Source organism: Corvus hawaiiensis, chromosome 16 (genome assembly GCF_020740725.1).
Source record: "Corvus hawaiiensis isolate bCorHaw1 chromosome 16, bCorHaw1.pri.cur, whole genome shotgun sequence".
Taxonomy (NCBI): Eukaryota; Metazoa; Chordata; class Aves; order Passeriformes; family Corvidae; genus Corvus; species Corvus hawaiiensis.
Genome location: NC_063228.1, coordinates 9882255 through 9902415, shown reverse-complemented (window position 1 = coordinate 9902415; position 20161 = coordinate 9882255). Strand labels below are relative to the sequence as shown.

At 38.0% G+C, this 20161-nt stretch overlaps 1 protein-coding gene across 4 annotated transcripts in view; it reads right to left on the bottom strand.

Annotated features, from left to right (window-relative positions):
* MRTFB (myocardin related transcription factor B) overlaps positions 1-20161 on the bottom strand; it is a 70456-nt gene that overhangs the window by 6378 nt on the left and 43917 nt on the right. For 3 of the 4 annotated variants that reach the window (XM_048320415.1, XM_048320416.1, XM_048320417.1), the window contains 11 exons: positions 19958-20033; positions 18758-18919; positions 18048-18232; positions 13274-13414; positions 11594-11841; positions 9865-10018; positions 6689-7711; positions 5176-5331; positions 2605-2763; positions 2184-2321; positions 710-770 (listed from right to left, as the gene is read on the bottom strand). In XM_048320415.1, the coding sequence (XP_048176372.1) occupies positions 710-770; positions 2184-2321; positions 2605-2763; positions 5176-5331; positions 6689-7711; positions 9865-10018; positions 11594-11841; positions 13274-13414; positions 18048-18232; positions 18758-18919; positions 19958-20033 (2503 nt within the window). The remainder of the gene's footprint in view (positions 1-709; positions 771-2183; positions 2322-2604; positions 2764-5175; positions 5332-6688; positions 7712-9864; positions 10019-11593; positions 11842-13273; positions 13415-18047; positions 18233-18757; positions 18920-19957; positions 20034-20161) is intronic. The other variant, XM_048320418.1, reaches the window with a different exon arrangement.

The following is a 20161-nucleotide window of genomic DNA, read 5'->3' as shown; positions in this document are numbered from 1 at the left end:
TTCACTACTGTCAAGATCCTTATATGACAGTAGTTACAAACCATTCTGTTAATTGAATTGCTTGGCACCAGAACCTTTCCCAGTATTGTAATGGCTTCTTAGTCTACTAAGCCTCATTATGCCTGAAAGCCTCCTTCTTTTACTGCTGAGCTACTCTGTGTATTACTTTAGTTATTTCAGTGCCTTTCTGATAGCTCCCTTATTTTAGCTGACATAAAGTTGTTATTCATTAATGTCTCTATGTAGCTCATACATACTTTTCCCAGTAATGTATCTTTGATGTTTATGGTTGATAACACATGGTTATATTTAATGAAACTTTAGTATCAACATGCTTTAACTCTTACCTTATTATGTTCTTTGTATAATTTCAATAAACATTATATGGACTTGCTCAACTTTTCCAATTTCGATAAAGTATGTCTGTGCTAACCTAAGGTGTTATTTTAATCATTTGAATGCTGTAGAGATTATTGCAAAGGTCTGCCTGAGCTAATTTGCAAGCAGTGAAGTTCCACAGCAGGTTGACTGTATGTGTTTTTGGTAAATATTTTCTTTAATAAGGAACTATGCAAACTTTCAGATATTTAGCTTCATTCAGGCTGGATAGCTTCTAACTGTTCCTAAAAGAATTCTCATTTGATTATAGCAGTGAGTTTTTATTACCAGGTTTTAAATCTCTACATCACACAGCTGTCAATGAGCTTACCTCCACTCTTGATGAGAATATCAAAAAGATCATCCATCTGCTGACTGTGTGCGCTGGAAATCTGTAGTGCAGGAGAACAGGGTTATTCTCTTTCATGTAGTATTTTTTCCTATGCTCATTGTTTCTAATTTCTCTCAACGGTATGTACTAACCTATGATCAAGATTAAAATGCTTAATATGAAATAGTCTATCTATAAAACAGATACTCTGGAGAGACATTTGCAATCCCTGTGGTTGTTTTCAGTACAAAGGAATAGGGAGAAAGCATGACAAAGATTTCATGGAGGTAACCTAGGAGAGAGGTGCAGAAAGCTTGGGATCAGAAGGGGAGTTACTGGCCCCGTTTTGTATGGGTAATAGTAACTGCAGCACTTCGGTGGTTGCAAACCCTGCTCTACTTTCTCTCAGAGATAGCCTGTGAATGGCCATCATGTAAGATGCATTTTATTAGGTATCTTTGGCGTTTTTTCCCAATTTGTAGATTGATGTTCTTTTATTTTTTAAAGGGGGTAAGCTTTCAGGAACTGTTTGTCTCTGTTTTAAATGGCCATCCCCTAAATATCTGAACCTTAAGCAAAAGGTAACACCCCCCCCCCCCCAACCTACTCATTCAAAAACAAGTCTAGAAAAAGTGGAGACTTTCATGAAGGTCTCAAGAAGTGTTTTAAACCATCGCTTATACTCCAGAGATGGGAAGTGATTTTTCATCAGGAGATCTAATGGGGAGCCCCTGTCTAACTGGTAGTGATAGAGTGACCTAAGACAAATCTGTGTGCCTTCACTGTGGGGATGTCCCACACACGCCAAGAACACGGGAAATGGCATCAGACAGCCATAGCTCTGCCTGAGATCTGCCACCACAAAAACCCAACCAACACTAGGGGCTATAAGGTTTTATCTTTTGGGATAGTTCTGAAGTGCATGAAGTTAGGGATACTCATTAGTTTTGTTTACAAATTTCTTCCGATACAAAGAACTTTTACCCTTACCAAGGTAAACTGGCAAAGCACTACACAGGATTACTCACCAAGATCACTAAATACAGATTCTTTTCAAGCAAGCACCTATGCTCATGTTTCCCAGCGTGTATAAACACGTTCACACACATTCTCCTCAAGTTTACTCACTTTGGAATATATAAACATATTTCCTCTCTTAAGTGTGAGGTTTGGGTATCACACATCCTCAAAACAAGTCAGCTGAAGGCTAGTTATGGTTAAGTAGCAATGGCAGCATTATTGCAATTATATGTATCACCAACTGGGAATTTTAAGACTTATTTACATATATGCTGCTTTAATAAAAGAATAATGAAACAGGAGTCCTGTAGTTAAACACAATTATGAAGCTAGTAACAGGGTATGTTAGAAAATCTTGACACCAAACAAAAAAAAAGCCTAAAAAAAGCAATGGTTTTGGTAATTGCAGAGAAAAGCTCTCTTCTTAACAGACTAAAGAAGAAAAAACAACTACCTCATGGTGTGATGGCTGAATATTGCGGGTCTGTTTTATGGCCTCTTCGTAACGAGGAGGATCTTTTGTCTTGGACACTGTGTTGTTGAAGAGGGGTTGCTGAACAATGTAAGGCTGGGCTTGAGATGGAGACCCAGGCTGTGTGAAATAGCAAAATAATTACTAAATAATGCGATTTAGTGAATTCAAGATGTATCAAGCTCTACAGATTCTATTTTGTCCCATCAATCTATGTATTAGTGTAATCAGAGGGATAAAATAAGTTTCTTTCTCCCCTTCTCACACATATGCATATGCAAGCATCATTAAAATCTACAAAACATTCTTCCTTGAGTGAACTGCCGTATATAAATAGTCACATGTTATATAAGAATAATAATATAAACCTGAACTTTATGGAACATTGTTGGGCTATCCTTACCTTGTTGGGAGCAGCAGGTCCATTCTGCACAGAGGGGACCTGACTACCACCAGGGTGAATGTTAGAGTTTGATGTTTTATTAATAAAAGATTGTGAAGGTGTTGTAACTGGTGCAGTCTGATAGGAAAATACTGCATTTGATGTGGCAGGTGGAAAAACCTGTAAAGGATTAACAGATCGGTCTTAGATTGTGGGTTTTTTATTTAAAAAAAAAAAAAAAAAGGTAACATTGGGTAAATTACATTAATAAAACTGAAGACTTTTTTCCTAAAATACTTGCTTAAATTCCCTATTAAGTGAATGTTATTTATACTGATTTTTCCTTTCAGTGGAATAATTTGTAAATCCAGAACAGTTAGTCTCTGAAAGAAACTTTGTGCTCTGACATGCTTTCATTCATCACTCATTACTAAAAACATTTTCCTGCAATTTTCCAGGAAGCGTAAGGAAAGTGTACTGAACAGTTCAATAGCATATCCATGATTTCCCCACCTAGCGGACAGTTAATAACATGAACTGATTTCTGACTTGATACAAACTGTACCTATATTCACACTTGCCCTCTCCTGCCGTTTTTAAGACAGAACGGTTTGGTCTATGCCATATAATTCTAATTTCTTTTGGAAAGTAACTACAGGTATCTATGAGGACTGAGGGAGAGGCAAAAGATAAAACTGATGAACACGGGTATCAACTATAAATTTGGTTACTGGTATTTAAACTTTTTATTTCTTCAACTGATAGTCCACATACTCATTGCAAATGATTCCTAGCAGTATCCTACTTCTCATACTTTTGAGTTAAAGGGAGATGAAGAGAAGGGCATAAGGCTGTTCTTTTAAATTCAGTATCACTCCCAGATATCTTTACGACAAAGGTACAAATCTTAGGCCATGGATGGAGAGAGGTAGATCTAATGCTGAATGTATGAGGGGTGTCCTGATCTGTTATATCACATCAGTATTTTCATTTTGATGTAAAAACCAGTGCAGTTATGCTGCCCTGTTTCCTCTGTAAAAGAGGGCAAGAAAGCTGGGAGAAAACCAGCTGGGATAGGCAGGCTGCAAACTGTGCTGGGAACTGTGTGGTCTTCATGACATCTGATCTGAATAGTGGGAAGGACAGGAGGTACAGATCTTGGTTACGTCCTGCAGACATTTCAAGGAACTTGTAGGCAGCAATGGCAGCAATCTGCCAGTCTCTGGCACAAGTACATGCCTCAGAATGACTAGAAAATTTCTCTATAGGACCTGTTGAATTAACAAGGTAAGATTAGCCCCTCACCAAATCCCAGAGAACCTGCATAAAATCTGCTTTTGGACCTGTGTCAGTTTTAACTTCTGGAGGATAACCTCAATGTCCATGAAATTAAACAGATTGAAGAAGCAGTCTAAAGAGTATGGATGCTCCTTTAGCTGTGTTCCTCTTTATTAGCCAGCTCGCTAGAGAATGGCAAGGCACAATCATACATCTTCTAAGGTAAGTTCTCATCTGGAACAAGAGCCCCAGCAGAGCAGATTAGGTGATACTGCTCAGGTACAATCCCCAAATCCCAACAGAACATGGGGTTCATGATGCACTTTAGTAAACTGAAATAAGAACTTTGAAGGTTGAGATATTTTATAACAGTTACATAATATACTGTAAAAATTACCCTCTTCATCTTGGAATTTCAGGTGTTTCTGAATCATCTGTCCCTAGGGGCAGGCTGAAAAACCTTGCTGTCCTAAATAATAGGAGGCCTACAGTCAATAGCACTGATAAGGAAGCAATAAAGGTCCAAAACTAATCGCCAGGTTCCTGATAATAGAGGTCAGTCTGGAAGAGGCTCAGAGGAGGAGAAAACCTTTTCTTTTGTGATGACTGGTGTTGATGGGTTGATATCAGTTCCCATATGAACATGACTAGATTGGCAGTCACAACTGTACATCCAGTGCTGATGAACATCTGTTGGAATAGGACATTACAGACCTGATTGTTTTTGGTAGAGAGGAAGATAAGGATCTCTCTCTGAATCATACCCTGCATTCCTTAGGAAGAGGTATGGTAGGGTTTTGACTCATTGGAATTACCATCCTCAGGGTCTGAGTCCATAGCTTTCTTCATAAGGAGGGATGAAATCAACACGGGAAGTAAGAAAACCAAAATTAACTTCTATAAAAGAATAAATCTCTGAAGTCATAGGTAAAAACTTTCTCTTAAGAACTGCCTACAACAATCTTCCATTTCGAGTCAGTGGCAAACAAGAGAAACTGACTGGAATACACTTGGTACACACCACTTGTGCCAAGTGTGAGGAAGGATGTAGTAAGAGTCATGCCCCATCATTAAGATAGAAAGTCTTTAGACAAAGTATTTATTTACAACTGAAAACTAAAGTCCTGCACAGACTAAAATTTTGGAAAAAGAAGGAGTTACAAGCCCATTGTATCACACAGAAAAACATGGTACAGATGTTAGGTGACTTGATAATTTATATATAACAAAGATGACACATAAAAGATTCTAAAAGGACTGCCTAGAACTAGATTATACAACTATTTATCTTAATGTTTATTGCTATCCACAAACCTTTCTGATTTGTTGGGTCTGACCAAGTGCATGCTGCGTGATGGTATTTTGTTTTGATTGTGGAGTATGCATCTGAGGTGCTGTTTGCACCAGGCCAGAGGAAGAAATAGGAGCAGGTATTTGTGATGGGGTCTGTATTCCAGCTTGTGATTGAGCCTAAAGGATGAAGATAAAATATTTGCATTATTTGTATCTCAAGGTAAGTTACATCATGTAAAAACCTATTGCACACCTTATGCAGAATAGCAGTAACGTATTCTGGGAGGGATGAGTGTGAGCGGTACAGGAAACCAAACTGTTACTGTGTTTGGTATTGGGGAATTCCCAGCTAAAAGGTGATGGTTCTTCTGCCAACAAAGTTTAAGAAAAAGACAAACTGGAGAGAGCCCAGTAGATACTGATGAAAATAACAGGGCACAGAGAGAGCACAAATCAGTAAGAAAGGACTGTAAGAACTGGTTTGAGTAACCAGAAAACAAAACTGATGATGCAAGAAAGAGGTTGCTTTTAAGACCATGGTAGTTTTTAAGGGCCAGTGCAGAGCAAGAAGTGTGTCCAACCTCATGAAAAGCAATTTCACATAGTAGTGGAAAACTTTCTGGAGTATCGGTGAAGTAAAATACCAGGACAAACTGCTGTTACAGAATTCTAGCAGGGTTTTAGAACAATTCAGGTGGAGATCTGGGTGTATAGCTCCTAGGAATAGTTCTTGCACTGCAGACTAGGGCCCATCCTCAACAGAATTTTCCACCCTTCATAAGGATTGCTAAATGTACTGCCGCACAGGCTTGCAGCAAGCCTAGGCCCACAGCATGCACAACAGCCAAGGACACACTACAGCTGGAAGAATACTTTGCTGCCATGATAGGGGGCAGGAGATGTTCCAACAATGCCACTGGAAAGTGCATTACTGCTTAATTCTACCTCAGACCAACAGGTTACACTGATTCAGCTTGGTCAGATTACTCTTATACCGCTGCATTTATAGCCTGTCTTGGTTTATGCTGTATTTATTCACTGTGATACTAGCTATAATCAGGCTAGAAATAGTATTTGCATAACCATGGTTTATTTTTCTAAGTCCACAGGAAAGTTCTACCACCAGGCATTCACATTTTTAAATATAATGAGACACCGCCACACAAGAAAGTTCATGTCTTGCAAACAGGGCTATCTCAAAATAAAGTACTGAGACTGTAGCTCTCTATTACTGTTTGCAGTTAACAAAATGGTGATATATGCTAGTATTAATCAAATTGTGCATGGAGGCAGCACATGGTGAGACAATTGCTTTTCAGGAAAGAGTATCTGGGAACAAAAGTTGCAAAGAAACAAGTATTAGAAGCAGGTATTATGAGATTGGCTCTTAAGCTTTTCTACTGTTTCCCTTAAGCAAAAACAGGCTAAGCCTGATTTTTAAATTAATCTTACAAGCAGCACATTTACCTATTTACAATAAGTTATGAAATACTGCCATGCAGTTTACACGATAAAAAAATAGAAACAACCTTACCTGCAACTTGATATTTCCGACTGGTAACTGCACTGCAGTAGCAGCATTCGGTCCCTGGATAGACAGTGGGAGGAGCAGCTGGGCAGTTCCTTGGGTAGTTAATAAAGCTTGAGGCTGGGCAACAACTGCAGTTTGTGGCTGCCTCTGTGGACTAACATAAAACTGAGAAATGGCATTCTGAGGTTCAGCTTTGGCCACGGGTATCTCCTGCTTGATAACAACTGCCTTTTTGGCAACTGGATTCTGGCCACTGGTGTACACTGACTGTCCTAAGGAATGGCTGGCTACAGGTACAGGTTGACTTGTACTTGAGCAGTCAGCAGGAGCAGTTTCATCTTTGACAGCAGCACTGAATTGCTTCTGTTCCAAAGCAGCTGAGTTACCAAAAGTCTGAGACTGTTGCTGTTGTCCCCTTTTTTCAACCTCAAGCTGCATTTTCAATACTTCCACAAGTTTTTGCTCTTGTTCCAGTTTTCTTTTGAGCTCTTCAATCTGCTTTTCTTTTTCTTGAAGCTTGCGGTCCTTTTCTGCTACATCAAACTCCATGGTTGAGATGCTTCCACTGCTGCGATTCTGATTATCCTCGTTTGTGTTTGCTCTCAGTGGTGAAGTACTTAGGAACTGGGACGGTGACATCATGGTCATTTCTGGGAAAGTATCTGCCATACTCGTATCATCTGTGCTTAGACTTGACTGTTCAGAAGGAGAGGGAGATATAGGCAAAGGAGAGCTAATATTTTCAGTATTTACTGCTTTGCTGCCAGGTCCAGTAGATGTTTTTTCTGGAGGGAAGCTGGATATTGTATTAACCACTGGTTTATTGAGTGTTGCAACAGGAAATGCCACAGTCACTTCCCCAGTGTTACCTGTGGCCCCACTAGAAGTGGTCACTGTCACACAGGTACTTGTAGCAACCCCATTGTTGTTAAGATCTTGATATGTTTTCAGACGCTCGATAAGATCTGTTTTTGTTCCAGACACTGGTAATCCCCTCAGTTTCAACTCCATTTTAAGTTCTGCTACCTGAAATAAAATAAAATAAAATACTATAATAAAAAAGGAAAATTTAAAACTTACTGGTATACATTCTTATTACATCTTAAAAATTATTTGCATTAGCATATTTGCTAGTTATTACACCTCTGGGTTCTGATAGCATGATGATCCATTAACATATTTCCATGACCTCCTACTTACTTCAGTGCTTAAGTGGCCAAAACCTTAGTAGTTTTCAGTTGTACAGTGAATAGTAGCAAACTGATGATGTTTGATCATAAATATTCAACATGGAAAAATGCACCTACAGCTCCAGTTCTGAGCTAAAATCCTCTGAAGCAAACCAGCAGACAATGGCAGCAGTGAAGATAAAAGCAGTGAACAGCAGCACCCTGAACCCCTTTGTTACACCATCAGGACAGACAGATCTGTTTCTGAGAAACTTTATCAGGTCAGTTGATGATTCAATAGACTCATCAAACAAAAAAGCCTCTCTTGCTAATTAGCAACCAAACAGTTACTCTATGTGCCATCTGGGTTTCTTTTACATAGACAGTAAAAGCAGTCAAAATTACTTTCTAACAGAAAAATGTTCTCAGTTTTTTCCAATAAGCTTACAAAGTAAAGAGCAAATGTGTTGAGTGTAAATTAATTCTCTGCTTCAAAATATCAGTTAAAGAAAAACAGTCACGAAGAATGGCTTATGTTTATCATAAACATGCACCACAGCTAACTGCACAGTTTGGGCTCTATGCATGTTAGATCTACCTCTAACAGAACAAAAGGTAGTGACCTCAGTAGCATTTCAGTACTCAGCCAGTCTAGAATTTAAGTTGGAGGTCTTTGTGATTTGGAAATGATGAAAAGTCACAGCAATACATTTTACATCTCTAAAAACCACAGCAATTTTATGTTAAATAACTCCCTAGCCAATACCAGACTTTCCCCCAGTCTGGTACCCTCTACACTTGAGAGCGTGTTCTAATTCTTCTGGTTTTTAACAATTCATTTCTGAACTCTTAATCAGAACTGATTTAGCTGATTCAGTGGTAAAACCACCACCACCAGGTCTGCAAGGAAGGCTGATGTTAGTGTTGCCACACCAGCAGGAATACCAATAAATTGTGCAGAAATAGGTACGTGAATCGCTTTAATCGCTGCAAAGCACAATTTCAGGTAATAACTTAAATATCTTTAGAAGGTTTTAGTTAAAAATTTAAAGATTGAAAAACTTATTTCAAATGCTGTTGTTTGAATTGCATTTTATAGACTTATTTCATATGAAAAAGATTGGCTTTACTTAGGACAATACATTACTGTCTTGAGAATCTGATCTTCCAAAATGTCTTCTTTTTATCCCTTCAAGTTTAAAAAAATCCTCCCTCCCAGCCCTCACAAACCTTGGTAAAGGCAGAGAGAAAGGAATGAATTGCCCACTAGATGTCCCTACCCTGCTGCTCAGGTTTGGCACATTCCTGCAGCTACTGAATCCTAAACCCCCACAAGCTCCTTCAGATTTGTAATTAGGTCCCTCAGTCTTTATTCCTGCTAATGTATTGCAGAAGGAAGAAGATCCTATGCAATGCCCTCATAGTGCAACCTGAACAGTCTACACAGTTAATTATAACTTCAGGAAACTTCTACAAAATTTGGTGCTCATTTTCAGATTATGTGTTGAACTCTGGTAAGATCTTTTCTGTTCTCTTTTTACAGTCTTAAACTTTCTGTTTCTATTTATGCCAGCGACCTCTGATTATGTTTTTATTAGGGCATCTTTTACTTTATATTACTTAACTAAACCTCTTCACTGATACACTGAAATTGTGATGAGGAAATACTGCTCCAGTGTTTAAATCTACTGAGCTGAAATTTCACATGAAGTGAACCTCACAGTTTACCAAGGTGTCATAGTGAGGGACCTATAAAATGTGTCTGAAATTCTTCCTCTTCTAATTCTTTGAGAAAGAAATGTTATTTCTGGAACATATGCATATGAGGAGTCAAATATTTCAGTCCAGAGGAGTTGTGTATGAAAACTTTGACAATCTTATTCTAACCAATTAGGAGGAAAGTACAGTTTTCATTGGTATAAATTACCAGGCATATTCTTGACAGTAACAGTCCACATGCTATGAATTACAGTAGTGCACAGGAATGGACAAATCCCTCTTATGTTTTACCTTCAAGTCATCCAAGCTTGAAGGTAGAGGTCCTGGTTTCCTGCTAGGAACATTACTGTTCTGTCTTGGTGAGCTGGCAGCTGATGTTGGTGTACTGTTGTTCAAAGTATTCAGTGGTGAATTCCCATTGTTGCTCTGTTTGTCATTCAGTGGCCTTCACGTAATAGGAAAAAGGGACAAGAATGTCAATGCTAAATGTAGTACGTTTTCAATCAAGAGGCTGTGATTCTGAATCTCGTGTCTGTGAAGCTAATGAACAAATTTAACTTTTTTAACAAGTAACAAATACATGCTTAACCTAACACGGTACCATTAAGTATTTTCAGTAAAACAAAACAGACAAGAAAAAGAGAGCAGTATGTTGCTATTTTGGTTTGGTTTTGCAGTTAAGCATACCAACTTAACGCTTCATAGTTTTGATTCTTGTCAAGGTATCTCTGAAGAACACTATGGACTGCAAACTCAGTTTATAAAAATTAATCATCAGCCAGGGTAATTAGTTAGTTTTTTGTCTGGCATCAATAACCACCCCCCAGCACTGAACTCTGTGTATCAACCCTTCCATAGATGTCTAATGTTCACACATAGTACACACTGACATAAACCAGCTCACTTTGAAGATGATGCATTTTTATTAGCTGCACTCAAGAATCTCATGCAAGGATTTCGAAGTAATCATAAAAGATTCAAAATGCCACCATTTCCACTAGGTACATAAGTCAGCTCTTTCTTTCAGCTGATTTATGAAGAAATGTTTCTGAAATGTCAGTAAATGGAACATAAGAAGCGTGGGCAAGCAGGCAGAAACATCGCCAGTCCAAATGTTAGGACACATGATAATTATAAATACAACCACAGATGGTAGATTTAACTTTTCTAGCCTCACTTGCTGAGGAAAAAGAACTCAGTGAAAACTAATTTAAACAGCTGAAAGTCAATTTGAATTTAGGGTTGTGTGACTGTGGCATGTTACACGTTAAGCACTTCTAGGAAAAGATTGGTCTTAGATGATGAGACCAAAACTCTGCAGATAGTCAGCTTCTTGTTTTGTTATGGGGTGCTGGTAACTCCTGAAACATTTGTTTTTCTGACTGCTTCTACCTATAAACCAGTGAGTGTACTTCTCACTGTTAAAAGTGCTAAAGATCAGTACTAATGAGGAACTCATATAAACATTAGAGATGAGGCTATAAACAACAGACAGATCTTAACAAATTTAAAATTACTATTTTGTCTTTATTTGTAAACTGCAAAAATGTGGTTTGGGAATCTGATGTAAAAAAAAATAAACCCACAAGAATAGTGTATGTCTTTGTAAAAGACATGGTCTGTAAGCTTCTCTTCTGCTCTGCCTACCCATGTAATATTTGAGTGAAAATGGTGTCAAAACTTTCTTGATTTTGCACAAATGCTTTTGAGTTTCAAATATGCATTTGGTCAGAAAAAACGCATCTGACCCATTAGATGTTCTGTTTCCATGTCACATAAAAATAACTAGGACGACTTCAAGGCTTATCAGACTTCAGGACTATTTTAACAAGATTAACAATCTCATCACCTTGTTAAATAAGGCAAATAATACCCACAGTGATGCACAATGCCATTTAAAGTTTTCTTGGGTTCCAACTGTCTCTATAACGTTTGCAAACCACGTTTACTTCTAAAGCCCCAAGCCTGTAACTGATGTATATGTCTTTTCTTTAAAGGACACAAATAATGCTTCACATACTTCAGTGGTGCAGGTAGAATTGTCTGGTAGTTGTAGTGTTGTTGCTGTTGGCTCAGGATCTGCAGCTGCAAAAACAGTTGCTGCTGTTGTAGCAGACGAGCATAGTTGGAGTCCATCTGTGGCTCATTTTTCTCACCTTTCTGATCAGGTGGAATATATTGATGATACTTCAATTTTTTCACCCTTGGCTTAGGTTCTTTACATTTCTTGCTCCGATGCTTATCATTTGGGTTCTTTGGGTGGCTTTGCTGTTTATGGATGGAAAAGATTGAAACAAAACCACAACAGATGTCATTTAAAGCAGTTATGCATGGCACAGAGATGCAGCCTACCAGAGTACTTTTACTGTAGAGAGCTGCTGAAAACAATTGTCCCTGAAAACATCCCCAAATGAACCATCCTTGGAAGGTTAACATACTGCAGCTGGCTTATCCCCTGCAAAAGTAGAGGTCATCAAATCACAGTTTGTGAAGGGTTTTTTAAAGACGGCACAGCTAAGGGATTCTACTAGTCATGACCTGTCATTGCAAAGAGGCATTCTTCTTAAACAGGTAAGTTCAAAGCCACTTAGCAGTCTGTGGAAGCAAAAGCCAGTATCCTAAATTCCATCTGTAAACATTCGAGGTACTTAGAGGTCTAGACTAAAAGCATGGACAGACACTCCTATAAATTAGAGGCAGCAGTATCTTCATTAGCAATACCTGCTCAAGTAGTAAAACTCTTCCTTTACAAGCTCTTTGAAATTATTTTGAGTGAAAAATTGAAGGCAGTTACCTATCATACAGCAGGTATCAAAACAGAAATGCTGTGTTGATCCATGCACATTTCCTACACAGATAGCCTCTTTTAGGGCATATCTGAATTTGTCTTTAAGGTCCTGCATAAAGCTGGTAGAAGTCCAGTGATTTCAAAGCATATAGCCAAATTTATATTAGAAATTGACTGCCAGAGGTCATCCTTGTACACGTGAGTTAATTTCATGTAGTTAAGTAGAAGTCTGCATACATATATTCATTAACACAGCAGACAGGGAAGTTACTGAAATGAAACATTACAGACATCTAACACAAATCCCTCTTTAACTGTATTTGAAAGGGTTTTCAGTGCTGCTGACTAGGTCAGTGCAGAAAAGAGAACTGAGCACGTTCTTCAGATATTCAACAACAAGGACACAGTAACTTCTCCCTCACAATGCATTCTGCTTATACATTAAATCAACTAAGAAAATAGTTGTGGAAAAGGAGCAGTGCTGTTCACCACTTTGGTTACAGGTAGGCTATGAATGCAGTGACTCTTTCTATTCAATTATCCTCCATACAAAACTAGATTAGAAGATAGATAGAAAAAGAAAGTAGAAACTCTGTATTGCAAAAATCTATTGTCCTTACTTCTTAAATCCTCCATAGCAATGTAATGCACAATTCTGCCTGACAACTTTTGTCAACTGTACTGTAAGGACCTCTTGGAATAATGAGCTGGTCCCTACAAGTGATACTGGCTGACCTTAGCACACAAAAGCTTTGAGTCACCAGCCCAATATGCTCCTTTGAACAGTAGCAGAAGTTGTTCTTAGCTACAGGCACTGTAAGGTTACTTGGGTAGTTTTCCATTACACACAGCACTGGAAAAGGACACAGATGAAGAATGTTGTCCTCAGGGGCCACAGTTCCAGGTACCCACCTTCACTAACGTTGGCCCAGGCTTTGCTGCAGATACAGTGGTTGTGGTCAGGGTGGTTGCAGCAGTGGAACGTGTCACGTGCTGTTCGATTGTAGAGGGAGTTTTGAGGAATTCAGGAACTGGAGAGGTTAAAGGTGGATACTAGTATTAAAAAAATATAAGGAAAAAGAGAAACATTAAAAACATCGACCGCCTGAGTATCTGGAAAAAATGTGAAAAAGTTAAGACAATTTACTCTCATGTCAAATTCACACAGTATTTTTCAGAGGAATGGTGAAAACAGAACTCCTGTACATGTGTACGAGTATTCTAATAAGGGCACATGTTGGCACACTTCAAATACAGCAAATAAAATAAAATGGTTTCTTACCTTGACTTCTTAGTTAGCTAAGAAAACACTGCTTTATTACTCTAAAATTGAGGCCTTCAGTATTTTTTGTCTGTGGAGTCAGAATTTTGTGTTCACAAGGAGACTCTTACCATCCAAACAAGTACTGTCAGAAAAGCATTGCTTTCATAAAGGTCAAACATCAACACAGGCAAACAAACTTCTTGTTTCAGAATGATCACGCAGCAGGACAGCAGGTATATTTTGAAGACACCCTTCCTATGGTATTTTTACAGAATCCCACCTCTGACTGTGCCAGGAGGTGCATTTCTTCTGTATCTGATGTCAGCAGAAGTGTAAACCCAAACTTCACTCAGCTTGTCATACCAATTTTTATTGTACTGAAATTGGTTTGTGATTTTAAGTCTTAAAGAAACCTTTTGATTTCCTTCTGTGGTGAATATCCCTCTGATGGAATACAGGCTCTACATAAACAGATCTCAGTCCTTGTGTTCCTAGATACACAAAGAAATTTTTACTCTTTTCTCACAAACATATTTTTCATTCTCTGATTATCCTTACCTGTTACAGGTAACTGTGTTAACAGTTTTCATTCGTCTTTCTTGGATATAAGTAACTGAAAATGTACAAGATACTCCATGTAGGGTCTCACTGGATCCTTATGGTGGCATTAGCACTTCTACTGGCATCATCTCTTCTGACAAACTTGCAATTTTACAGAGGATGTCCACAGTAGCTCCCTGACTCCACTGCTGAACGCTGTACCTCAGCTCTCTTCATCCCCAGTTTTCTCTTGAGACAAGAGTCCCCAGGTTTCCACATTTCTTTCTCATGGGAAGGAGGGGCATTGTGTATTTTTCTTTCCAAGAACTATTCATTCTATTGGAATTGCATTTCTCTCCTAAAAGCCAAATCAACCAGTTCTTTTTGCATAATGACAATCCAACTGTGTGCTAACTATGCCTTCCTGCTTTTGTTAGGTGAGCCATTCTTACGTCAAGGTTGTTAACGGTAACATGAAGCCAGAATGTCCCAAATCAACTCCCACAGAGCACTGGTACCAGCTTCCTTTCAGCCCAGGACTTCCCTCCTTCTGTCTCATTTCTGGTAATCTCCATCCTCATTTTGCTAGTGTTTAATATCATCCAGTAAAAAATCCAGCCAGATGACATCAGTTGCACTTCCATTGTTTAAGAAAGCAATTAGATCACCTAGTACAATGTTCCTTTTATAAAAGCCCCTTCTTTATATTCCTATCAGTAAACATCCTTTTACTTCCAAATTAATTCCAAGACTTGGATTCTAATTAAGTCCCACAGGTACTTCTTTCTGTTTCATTTCTTCCCGTACCTTTCCCTTATTCTTCCATGAGATAACTTAAATCAGTTTGCTAAAAACACTTGGTACACATTTTGCAACTCTATGTCCTACTTCTTTTGTATTTCTGGGATAGCAGTTCCCAAGCTGCCAGTCTGCATGCACAAGCTCTCTGACTTTTGCTTACAGTTAATTTGTAATAAATTTCCATTTTATCATTGTGTTTCATTTAGACATTTTGCTGTGTTCCCAACCATCAGCTGCCAAGAGGCAACTATAGCTGCCTTCCCATAACCCAGCAAAACTGAATAGTGGGTTTGATCCTTCTGCCCTGAAGCCACACAGAGGAACAGCTCCTGCTGAGTGCTTTAGTAAATGGCAGGATTTACCCGGCCCTCCCTACTCACTGAAACATTGTACACATGCCTGTCCTGGGCTCCTGTCAGTTGATGGTGGCAGGCTGAAGATACAAATGTCTCTATTTTTATACCCAAGTTTCAGAGTGTTTGTTCTGGAAAGCATCTGATATCTGCACAGTGTTACTTGCTGGACTTTCACAAGAATTGGGAGGGGACATTAGAGGGACTTAGCCTTTGAAAAAAGGTTCTGGATGCTGTATTCCAACATATTGCACCCCTGTTGCTATCCAGTTTAAAAGGCTTATTCTAGTTACGCCAGTAAAATTTTAAAAAGCACTTAGTTTGTCTTTGAATCAAAGTGTCAAGTACCATATTACCATAAGACACAGAAGAATTAAAATGACCTCATGATTTTCACTATTTCTTAATTTCTTTTTATCATGAAGTCCCAACTAAACACCATTTTAAATGTTTGCTACTTCACTTATTCATTACATAATCTTTTACTATTCTGATCCTTCTTGAACCCAAACAATTTGACTTCAAACATACTATTTAGTAACCCTTTATAGGCCAGGAAAACAAATTCATGATCATAGCACAGCAAAGCTCTTCAAAATGGGGAAGTTAGTAAATTTTTTAAAAAGCGCAAACAAAACCAAGACAACAAAAAAAGCACCACCAAACCCCCAAATTACTCTTTAATTCACATTGTGTGAAAATCATGGTGTTAAACATTTTCCTATTAACAGAGAGTAAATTACTTTTTCCTTACAATAGACTTTTTCCTTACAATAGTCTTTTTCCTAACCTACACGCAAAGCTTTTTACAGACTTCCCAATTCTACCTGCAAGTGTTAGATGAGGCAATGAGCCATGTACATCATTTACTTTACATATTTTTAAATTCAAAAAACTGGATTTAACAGGTATTGACTTCTTAACTTGATTACTTCATAAACTAGTAATTATTTAATATGAATAGATCCCTATTTCCAAATAATATGACTTCTGCACCTTTTCTGCTAGATTCCAACAAGAATCTAGCAGGTCAACAAGCTACAGTGAATATATTAAGAAAACAGTTATTCTGTGCCATCAAGCAAAATTCTTCAGCTGTTTTGAAGATAACTGTTTAATATCTTCTGAATGTGAATACCCCAATTTGATCTGTTTAGAGTATGACTAAAACGCCTAATCCTTACCAGATGCAAATACACTGGGTTAAAGCAAGCTTTAGGTCATCAGTCAACAAGACCTGAAGGTTCTCAAAATTATGTTACATCCTCTGAAGTCTGGAAATGTGCGGAGGAGGAAGCCTTGAAAAGAACTCTGGCTGCACTCTGCTTTATTCAAAACATTCTTTGTATTTTTTTGTAGTAATAAAATTTAAAATTTATCAGAGGAAATTAAAAGAATAAAGGAGCCATTCCCAGACACGTCTCCTGTAGAGACCTGCTGTGCTGTTATTCTTTAATTCAAAAGGAACAATAAGGTAAGCATCTGTTTTATTCTGCAGAAGAGCAACTTCTCATTTTAAATGTGGGCACAGAAGTGGCTGTAATATGATATGAAATCCATAAGCAAAGGCTCGAAGTTCTTTCTATCTGAAGTGCTTTTTCCATCAAGTTCAAGTGCCTTACTTTTTGTTTCTGCAATCACAGATCTCTCTTATGCTTCCTACTTGGAAGGCTTTTGGCATGTCTTGCTTTGAGCATTTTTATTTAACTCTCCATTAGGAACCTAATTTCTTACTCAGGAATCTAATTTCATGTGGTTTGTTTTCAATTTATTCAACACAAATTACGTTCTCTCAACGTGAAACCCAATTCACATCATAATCTGTGTGTTAGGGAACAATGAAATAAAATGGATGTGCCGTACTTTGTGTCCAGCATTGTTTCTGAATATGATCTTTGCAATGGTGTTTCTATCTACTGTGGTAATATGAAACCCAAGGAGAGTAATTCCAGATCCTGAACCACTCAGTTGTCAAGTGTCCACGGTCATCAAGACAATATAGTCTTTGGAGCATTAACAAGAGCTATCTCTTTTTTACTTATTTAACAGTTCAATTTTACATTACTTTCTGCAGTAAGGAGCAAATCCACAGCTCTCTAAATCCTCACACATTTAAATGCTCTGTTATAAAGGTAACATTTTATCTGCCATGACACAGTTACTTTCCTTTCTTTGTAAGTACCTTGAGAAAATACTAAAAGCCTCATAAAAAAATCAACATAAATGTTATTTTGATTTCTTAAATAGTAAATTCCTTAGGCAGTATTTTAAAACTATAGTAAAGAGTATTTAAATTATGTGGGAAACCTTTTTTTTTAATGGACTCTTCTGAAGATAATGGAACTGATGTCAACTGTTGTTGTTTCAGCTAAGTGTAATTCTAAATGAGTTCAAGACCTTGCCCAGAAGGAAGACAGACATTAAGTAATCAATAACAGCTGGAGTAAACCATTGCCATGACCTTTTAAACAACTTCTGGGAAAGCTGCAGATCTTCTATGGGTCATAATGAATTTCAGGGAATTTATGGCTTCACTGCAGCCTATGGGAATTTCATCACTGCCACCAGCTAAGCCAGGGTTCTACAGTATGCACTCCCAACTAGAAAAGAGAATCCCAGATATCCCTTCGTAGCAGCAGATATATTCATTCCATGTGAAACACGCCCCATTTCTACAGTGCCAGACCAAAAAACATACTGTGAAGATTTTAACATTTAAAAACTGTACCTGTGTTGATGTAGCAGCATTTGGGGTTATAGGTGAGGGTGAGTCACTTGTTTTTGGCTCACCAGGGGAAGCTGCTGAACCCTGGGATTCTTGGCTGGCTGGTTGATCTGGTGATAAAGCATCACTGCTGTCTTCATCAAATGAGAAATCATCCAAAGCTTGAGGGTAATTCTCTTGTCCAACTGCTAAAATGTTTACATAGAAAGAAACAATGTTTTTTTTAATTGCACAAATTTAATTTAGACATTCATGGCAGAATTAGCTAATTGCTGGAAAATGACCAGTTTTCAGCAGTCTAAACATATGGTACCTAATTTATTGTGTTTGTAATGTAAGCGCCATATTAAATCACATTCAAGGAATCAATAAAACCAAGTGTGGAGCAGAAGTAGTTTTAGTAAGAGATTAAAAGGTACATTCAACAGATGTGGAGTGTACACAGACACCTATGGCAGGCTGAGAAATGGCCACAGATGTTTGATTACTTTGTAATAATTTTTATTAAAAAACAAGTACTTTCAAAATTTCATATAAAAATAGGATTACTTTATTTAAATGATAACGGAGTTTAGGTCTCAGAAGCTGAAAGAGTTAAGTAGTAATAAACTTAGCATATGTTATCTTCTAGTGAACTTAACCCTCAGGAATTAAATTTTTATTTTCCACAGTGCCATGTAGATCACAGACAGAGCTGTGAGACTTCTACTTGCCTATAATGGCTTCTTTAACACTGGAGTCTACAGGAAGAATATTTTTTTCTACCAGTTCCATAGGGCCAGGTCTCTGAGCAATCTTCTCATTCAGATCATCTGCCAACCGAGCTCTCTTCAGTTTCATCTGAGTGGCTTGTAGTGAAGGCTCTGCAAAGGTCTCTAAAAGAATATATTGATTTAAATATTCTGTTCCAACTTTCCCCCGATTTCATGACAAACAACATCGTCTTGTCTTTGCAATAACCATTCCACCTTTATCAAAGCCGTCAAGTACAACTCTGAAAATTCTCAAATTAATAAGCAGAAATATGACCATGTTTTTCAAGAAATCTAATCTCCTTTATAACAGCAATAAGAAAAGGCTTTCATAAACATCTCTATAATGTCCAACAATAAAGCAGTGAATATATAATAACAAATACCAGTTACAATCTAGAGCATTTGCTGCTCTAACGGTTTTCCAATGTGAGCTATGGTAAAGGTTTAATTAGTCCATTGATTTTTGGGCTCTCTCTTCACAAATATCTTTTAAGTTTACCTTAAAAATATCTTCTAGCAAAAATCGGAGTCTTTAGAATTGCTTTTCAATAAAATTGTGGAGATTGTCAATATGGATGTGATCTATCAGTAATCAGGCTCCTACCAGGATTTAGTATTCAAATACCTGTTTGGAAAACTAATGGCTATTGAGTTTTCTTGGATTATGGTTATTTGGTGATTTCTGTCCTTGAAAAGCTCATGGTGAAACACAGTAATCCAGCCCCATCCATCAAGAGACTTGTTTCCAATCACTTGAGCAACAAGGAAAATAATGAGGCAGGGTAACAGTCACACTTACTAAAGGTTCTTCAGGGCTGGGGGGGAGCACAAGGCTGTCAGGTCATTTTACGGCATGAGTAGAAATTGAAGCAATATAAACACTCCATGCACACACACCATGCTATAATTACCATTATAGAAAAAGAACAATATGCAACAGCAAACAAACACACTGCTGAGAATACCTACACTGCCACAGATGTATCTATTACTATAGAGATTTAGAATACAGACTACCACAGACACTGCAGAGGCAGAGAAATAGAGCATATAAACCTTTAGAAATAATTCACATCAAAGTGTAATTCAGCGAGACAACTGAGAGCACAACCAAGTCCCTGCTGTGAGCAGCTCCTAAGGCCCAGAGCTGGCACGTACCTTCCAGGATGTGCATTCTGACCAGCTCCGAGCGGTCCGGCCTGCTGCGGATCTTGTGCTTCAAGAAATTTTCAGTCTTAAAAGAAATGAGGAAACAGCATTAGCTACTGTTCACTTAAAAACTCAAAGCAGTTTGATAAATCGCCTGCATCCAATCAATGAAGAGCTGCAGTTTCATTCTGATGGGTGGTTATCACTGTCAGA